The 7276-nt window shown below is 53.7% G+C and overlaps 2 protein-coding genes across 2 annotated transcripts; both read left to right on the forward strand.

Annotated features, from left to right (window-relative positions):
- The first annotated feature begins 2548 nt into the window (after window positions 1-2548).
- STEHIDRAFT_150578 (uncharacterized protein) lies at window positions 2549-4848 on the forward strand. The gene is made up of 2 exons (XM_007310451.1): window positions 2549-4310; window positions 4401-4848. The coding sequence occupies exons 1-2, from the start codon at window positions 2563-2565 to the stop codon at window positions 4579-4581; spliced, it is 1929 nt and encodes a 642-aa protein (XP_007310513.1). The 5' UTR covers window positions 2549-2562; the 3' UTR covers window positions 4582-4848.
- Window positions 4849-5734: 886 nt separating this feature from the next.
- Window positions 5735-7057, forward strand: STEHIDRAFT_115835 (uncharacterized protein; the record flags this gene model as incomplete). The annotated part of the gene is made up of 3 exons (XM_007310452.1): window positions 5735-6026; window positions 6083-6338; window positions 6418-7057. The coding sequence occupies 3 exons, from the start codon at window positions 5735-5737 to the stop codon at window positions 7055-7057; spliced, it is 1188 nt and encodes a 395-aa protein (XP_007310514.1).
- Between the last annotated feature and the right edge of the window lie 219 nt (window positions 7058-7276).

Raw genomic sequence — 7276 nt, forward strand, 5'->3', positions numbered from 1 at the left:
CGAACGCTCTCATCCTGGTCGCGAGATCAGTGATTTTTTTTTTTGGTATATGCGTTTGACTCGTCTGGCCCCTGATCTGGCTTATGATGCTGGCACGTCTCCTGCAGCTTGCTCCAGTATAGACCACTCCAACCACTCTAGCATCATATAGTCTGGGGCCGCTTGTCGTGAACTGTCCTTGGAGTTCTGTAGACTGGTCGGAACATAGTGCAATCTGACAACAAACGACGGCCTGATTTTTTGCCCATAATACTCGTACTTCAGCCCGTGTATTGGTCTCGCCTTCGACTCGACACCCTCTTGTCATTAAATACTCTTGTCTTCGACCCGCAACTCCGATCTCTGTCACCATCTTCGTCCCATCCTCGCCGACCGGCTTCTATCACACCACCTTTGGTGTTCCACTCCGTCCGCTCTCCTCTTCATTTAAGACTCAATTACGTCGGAATAATTTTGTCTCGGGCCGTGGACGCCTTGCATCTTGACTGGATTCCAGCACCCGACATTGTCTCCCATAGGCAGAGTAGACGGAATTTCAACCGGACAAGCTAGGAACCCTCAAATCCTGCGCTGCGCGCTCGGCTCAGGCTCGTCCATTCGTCTATTGACTATTCGTCTGGCTAAACACACTCGCGATCTCCGAACTCGGCAGACTGAACTCCGTAGAGTCCGTAAAGCACAGATTGCTCTGAATCATGAAGGCACCAAGAGAAAAAAGGGTCGAGCATCAAGCAAAAAAAGAATGAAGAAAAAAATACAGGCGAACCCGATACGGTCATGTAGGTCCTCGGTTCAAAGCTGATGGCGGTTCGGAAATCGGAATGTGGTCGGGTGACCTCTACACATAAGAGAAGACCGTGAAGGGCGTATGGTCGTTCAGCTGTGTACGTCCATGTCGCTCTGGCAACTTTTCTTTCTTTGCCTTTTTTGAATTTCAAGAGGCGTACGGTGTGGACCGACGAGTATTCGCTGGCAGGCACTTGTACTGACTAGACCGTGCTATAGCTGTATATGGCTACAGAAGATTGATTCGGCGGACATGAAGGCCTGAGATTGGCGGTCTCCAGAGAAACGTCCATGGCGAAAAGCTCTCGATCTCGACTGTGTTCGACTTGGACTGGGTGAGCCTAAGAGGGCGAGGTTCGCGAAGCCGTCGATGAATTCGTGGTTCGTGTTGGAGAACGGTGGAAATAGAAATAGAAGTGGAGGTAGCTATAGAGAAGTGGGAGCCCCATGGGGGTCTACACGCTACTAGGTAGGGCTAAGCTGCGAAGTACCTCGAAGTATGCGGTTCCGGTGATGATGGTGGATTCAGAAGGTGACGGATGGGTTTCCGAGGGGAGTATGGGAGAAAGAATAGAGAAGGTTTGCGAGAGCAGGTCATGGGCGTGAGCGTATCGACGGATCAGTGTGAGTGCTGTGGATGGGGCGGTGCTCAGTATGGATCGGACTTTCCTTTTTGAACGTCTTCGTGATAGAAAGTTTGAGGTGATTGTTCGGATGGGGTAAGGACTCTGCTGGGTATTGGACGGGGGATATTCGCGCCATGGAGAGATCCGAGGACATTTGTTAGTTGCGAGCATCGTGTTGGTAATGGAGAAACTCTATTATGGGCATTTAGAAACCCTCTATAGGGGGTTGTGAAGTTCATTCATGGAGATCGGTGGCGCTGGAGCTGGCAGCTGTGAGGCTGATCTATCAATTCAGAGAAACGTTTGTCGTGCATAGTATACGCGCTAAATGTAGCGCAGGATGGTTCGACTCGAGACGGGGATTTTGTTCGTTACACAACTGTCGTCGATAGGGACGTAAAAAGATGGGCTCAGATGGTTTGATCATGCGCTTCGAGGGTGCAGAAAAAAAGGCGACAAGGAACAGCCGTGCTAGAGGACCACAGCGACTTCATCCAGTACTTCACCCTCTGCACATTAATTTCATCTGGATCGCGAGCGGCCATATTCAGTGTGGGATACCGGTGAAACTGGCGTGCACAAACAGACGCACCGGTGTGGCAACAGTTTGGCATTGGACCTCCTCGATGAGACCGTTATCATCTCCGGGCCACACTGCCAATGATACGAACGTTCGCGAGTCTCGCCTCTACTCCAAAGCGGAACAGAACGGGAGAGTCACCATGGGCCCAGCCCTCTCGGCGTCGTGTTTATCGCGTTTTTCCCAGCGTACGTGGATCCTCCGCGATATTTTACAAGTCCACCACAGAGTTTGTCCACAAATCCGCAGATATGCTGGGCATAGCGAGATTCATTCGATCTGCTCCAAAAATGGACGGTTGAACCATGCGCAGACGTTGCGGGGAGGAGGACTGTGGGGAAGGTTGGGCCACAAAAAAGGAATTATGTCATACGAATAATCGTGTCGTCATCAAGGCCGGGGTGCTGCCTTATGCGGACGATCGGCCGGCGCCGAGAGAGGGAAAAATGGAAATTGAACTGGGGATGAGGGGTAAAGTGGTACAGCGATGGTAGTATATATATTGCCTCGACTCCCTCCGAACGATGCCTCCATCCCCCGCATCCCCCATTTCTCTCTCACACCCCCACCATGCCCTCGTCAGTCTCAGCATTGGCTTATTCGCCCAGAGCCAGCCCCCTAGGCAGTCCAACCACCGGCTCTCCTTCTCGTCGCGTACAGACCAGGAAGGGCTCCATCTGCGCAGGCGATCCTTGGGGCACTCACTCTCAGCTTAACTTGAACCCCTCGCGGTCAACTTCTTGTAAACTCACCATCGTTCGGGTCAACGAACCACCCGTGCATCTTGACGAAACTCCACCCTCACCCCAGCAGCGTCGCCACCATGGATTCGGTGGCCACAGACGACAGGGTAGCGGCGGTTCCATCCATTCCAACTCTTCCATCGGCGGAGGAAACAAATCCGATGCGCCTTCGAGGATCAGTTTTGCCGGAAACTCGTTCGTCCCCCCAGGATCGTCGAGGGACGGGAACGGTTCGCGTCCGACGAGTCCTGTTATGAACCGGCCGCGTTCTCCAGGCGGAGGTCATCACCATCGTTCCTCTACCACCTCTTCCAACAAACCTCGACTTTCTCCAGATGAGCTCGTAACCCTCGCCCGCCAGACTTGTACACCTAGCGCCCCTATCCATGCCGTCCCGTCACCAGGCGCCACAAAACAACCTGGTACAAGCCCAGCCTCCTTCACTGCGCTTCCCGATGAGTTCTTCCTCCCCTTCATCGATCGCGCCGCAGAAGTTTCCTCCCTCTTCTCCGGACCACCATCGGCCAAGCTCCTCACGCTCCTCGAACAAACATTCTCCACCTCGCCAGTCTCTTCTCCAATGTCTCAATCGGAGAGCACATCCCCTTCCTTGGACGTTTTCGCCGTCGACCCAAAACGTTGGACATTCTCACAACTCGAACATTGGCTGAAGAACATTGACCGTGATCAGGCGCCTGACCCCTACTGGGTGGCGAGTGCGCGCCGATGTGTCCTCGCCCATAGCGAGCTCATCTGGGAGCGCCTCAAGGGAGCTTTAGGTGTTCCTCCGGAGTTGGACGAATCCGATTTTGAGGAGCTAGGCGACGTTATCAACGTCATTCCCGACATGGACTTCGTTGCACCCGAGCGTGGAGACAACCCTGACCAGGCGACGGGTCTCGTCGACGAAGTGCTCGCCGGATCGATGTCGCCCGAGTTCCCTCACATCGCAGAACACCGCGCGGCGACCGAAGACATCTCAGAAACCGACCTCGCTCCTTCGCTCTCCATCGAGCCCGTCCTCGCTCCCACGTCTCCCCAGCCCCTTGGCGCCGACCACCCACCGACGCGTATTGGAGCCCACCGCATGACCGACATTTCGGAGGATATTCGCGAGGAGAACGAGGAAGAAGGCGAAGGAGGTTCCGGTTCTGGCCTAGCGAGCGCCGCCCAATCCCCACCCAGTGAAGTCATCCAAGGTCTTCGCATTTCCACCGTCCCAGCATCGCCTAGCATCCTCGCTTCCAGCTCTCCATCTGCTCGTCGTCTCTCACTTTCTGCCTCTCCCCTTCCTCCGATGGCCGCTCTTCCGACCGACAGGATCTCGCCGCTTGTTATCGACGAGCAACGCGGCGATGGATCGCAATCACCCGAGAAAGATGGACAACATAGCAGGGATTCCTCGCCGGTTGTGGGCATGGGTGGAAGGGTTGGAAGCGGGTGGAATTATGCTGCTAGTACGGGCAGTGCGGGCTCGGATTCAGTGTATGATGCGGTGGCGGAGAGGGGCCCGGGAAATCCTCTTTTCCCGACGAGCTTTGCGAGGTTGGCATTGGGACCGACGCTCCAAGCCAAGTACGTTCTTTCTCTCTTTTTATTGGCATACTGTCTCTGGTTTGCGGTGCAGAACGCTAACCTTGATCCGTTATTGTGCCGTTTGTTAAGCAACCCGAGCATGAGGTCTCCGACCGCGCCGCCACCGCCTATGTTTGGAAACAACCCGCATGCGATCAGGATGGCGATGCGTGGACGGAGAGCTCTGCCGAGTTGGGCGGAGGGATGGGACCCGTTGAAGCACGAGTATGCTCTTACGCTGGCTAGCGGGAGCAGTGTCGGCGGGTATTGAAGACGAGACTGTAGTGGCCTCACAAAACTTCGGGTGGTCAGGTAGAGGGGCTGGTCATAAAGTGGCATAGACACGGTCACGGTGGGAGGTACTTATTGAGCAGCTTTGAGACGCTGGCCGCTCGTGTGTTTGTTTTGTTGCGTGTGCTTGTTGTCGTCCTTGACCTTTTCTCGGTTTTTTTTGGATCTGTTGTGCTTTTTTCTATTCGGGTTTGTCGTCACTATATATACATGATGATGATAATCTCACCTGTACCATGACCTTCTCACTCGCTCACGACCTGAAACGTTTCGCTTGACTTGCGTTACTCTCGGGATCCGTCACGGTCTCATCCATATCGAAGAGCAGTACTAGTGTGGCGTGTGGCGCAAGTAAGTTATTGAAGCTCCCGGTGAACTGGCGCCCAAGGTGCAGGAGTAGACGGGCCGGAGACGCCAATTGCAAGCAGGTTTGGTTCGTCTCGAGGCTCTCCATCATCGTCTGCGTAACCTCCCGCTATATCTGCGCTCGCTGAGAGCAGACCATGTCTGCCAAACGAGACTCAGTACTCAGTCGACGCAGCACTCTATACTCTAGAAAGGGTCAGAGGTTCGACAGCTCCGACTTTGGTTCGGCTGATCACGGTGTCCCAAACCAAATTTTCTGGGGCCACTTTTGGATGTCTTCCTAACGATCCTTCACGAGCATTCCTTCCGAACGTAAAGTTGCGCCCCCGCTCCCGCCTTGCTACAATACCGCGGATGTACCCAGACCCGTACAGGATGGTCATCGGCATCGCCAAGGCCCAATGATTGCTACTGATACACTGCTCTGTATTTGGGCGGCTCATCACCCAGCTTCAGCATCTCCTTACACAACACCGACAGACACTAGCAGTGGCTATGTGGCCTTGATGATAACGTCCCGCTGCACCACCGCAGTTTCCGTATCATCTGATGTGTATCGTCCATTCAGCCAACGACGTTCTCACCCGTTGTCGATTACGGGAGTCTGCCACACAAAACTATCGTCGACATCAAGGCATTAGCACTGTGTGGCGCTGTGTCAGGGAGGGCCTCAAATACGCACGCTGAGGGGACTCGCGCAGGCGCTCTTTCTTCGTCCCTCCCGCAATCCCTTGCCCTCCGTTGAAGCTCCTCGTACTACGAGATTTATGACTGCTGTTCTATTACACTTATTCGGTCTTGTTTATGCGATATTATGCTTCACGGCTGCCCCTTGTACTCAGGCGGAATCTGTCAATCGTACCATTGACGACGAGTACGGCGATTCCATCGGCGGAGGCAATGTGCAGTACACACCGTCAGATGAGTGGGGGCAGGGATCTACATGTACTGGATGTTCAGCCACGCCAGATAAGAGGTCCGCCTTCGACGGTACATGGCATGACGCTACGCACGACTCTCAACGACCTACGGATAAGACGGTCAATATCACTTTCCATGGTCAGTTTATGCTACTTATGCACATGTGAGTTGACCTATGCTGACGCATATCTTAGGAACAGCTGTATATGTGTACTTCATTCTCGATGACAACACCGCCTCAGGGATCACCACCGTCACGAACTTGAGCATTACGGTGGACGGGCAGAGCGCCACACCGTTCGTGTTTACTCAGAGTGGCGCAGACGATTATGTTTACAATGCGTTGGTGTATTCCTCTCTGAATATGCAACTGCAAGACCACATCGTCCTACTCTCCTCGAGGGGAGACCAATCTCCGTCGTTATTGTTATTTGATTACGCAGTCTACACGTGAGCCATTTGCACTTCAGCTAGTAACATCAAAGGCCCATCAAAGCATAACTACTGACATAAACTGGTGGTGAAACAGGGATGATGTGGAAGATCCTCAACCGAATACGACATTCACATCGACTTCATCTTCATATTCGCAGAGTCCCTCCAGCGTGGTCCTTCCGGCTCCGACACCACACTCCAAACGAGCACCAGTAGGCGTGATTACCGGAGGTGTTGTCGGCGGAATATCGATCATCTTTCTGGTAGCACTATCTATCTTCTTGCTACGCGCTCAGCGCCGCCGCAGAAGCCGGCGAGATCCATACATCCCCGAGAGGATGCTGGTCGATAGGTACCTCGAACCAGCGCCAAGTTCCGCGCCACTCATGTCTTCAACTCTTCCAGCTCTAACAGTACCATCCCAAGTCGCTGCCCTGGAGAGCAAGGTCAAGGCGTTGCAGGGAGCGGCCGGCTCGAGGGACGGATTTCTGAGAAGAGAGGTTGCGGCGGGCCAGAGCGACACACCATCTAGTGTTGGGATTCATGGACAGGGAGTTACGGCGACGTCAGGTGTTTCTGGGTCCAGAGGGAGCAGTGCAGACGACGATATAAGAGAGCAAGTTGCTGGGATGCAAATTGAGATCGCACGGCTCCGTTCTATGCAGCGTCATCAGGAGGCAAGGCTTGACGGGGAGATAGAGATGCCACCTGAATACAGCGATAGCGGGCGGTAGATCTTGAGAAAATATGAGTGATAGCTTCCTTGTGGGTGACGCCGTTTGCAGAGAGGGCGGTGTTATAATGGCAATAAGCTGTGAGGAGCTTCTTGACATGAGTTGAGACGTCCGCTCGAGCGTGCTTGCTGTTATCTGTGCTTTTTTCCTCTTCGGGTTTGTTCTCAATATATATACACAATGTGATGATAATCTGACCTGTACATTGCTCTGCCCACT

This window comes from Stereum hirsutum (assembly GCF_000264905.1).
Source record: "Stereum hirsutum FP-91666 SS1 unplaced genomic scaffold STEHIscaffold_20, whole genome shotgun sequence".
Lineage (NCBI taxonomy): Eukaryota > Fungi > Basidiomycota > Agaricomycetes > Russulales > Stereaceae > Stereum > Stereum hirsutum.

Excerpts from the sequence above, each read along its gene's own strand:
- STEHIDRAFT_150578 (XM_007310451.1), top strand. The coding sequence starts at position 2,563 with ATGCCCTCGTCAGTCTCAGCATTGGCTTATTCGCCCAGAGCCAGCCCC. Across the intron at positions 4,311-4,400 it reads GGACCGACGCTCCAAGCCAA|CAACCCGAGCATGAGGTCTC; the intron begins GTACGTTCTTTC and ends CCGTTTGTTAAG.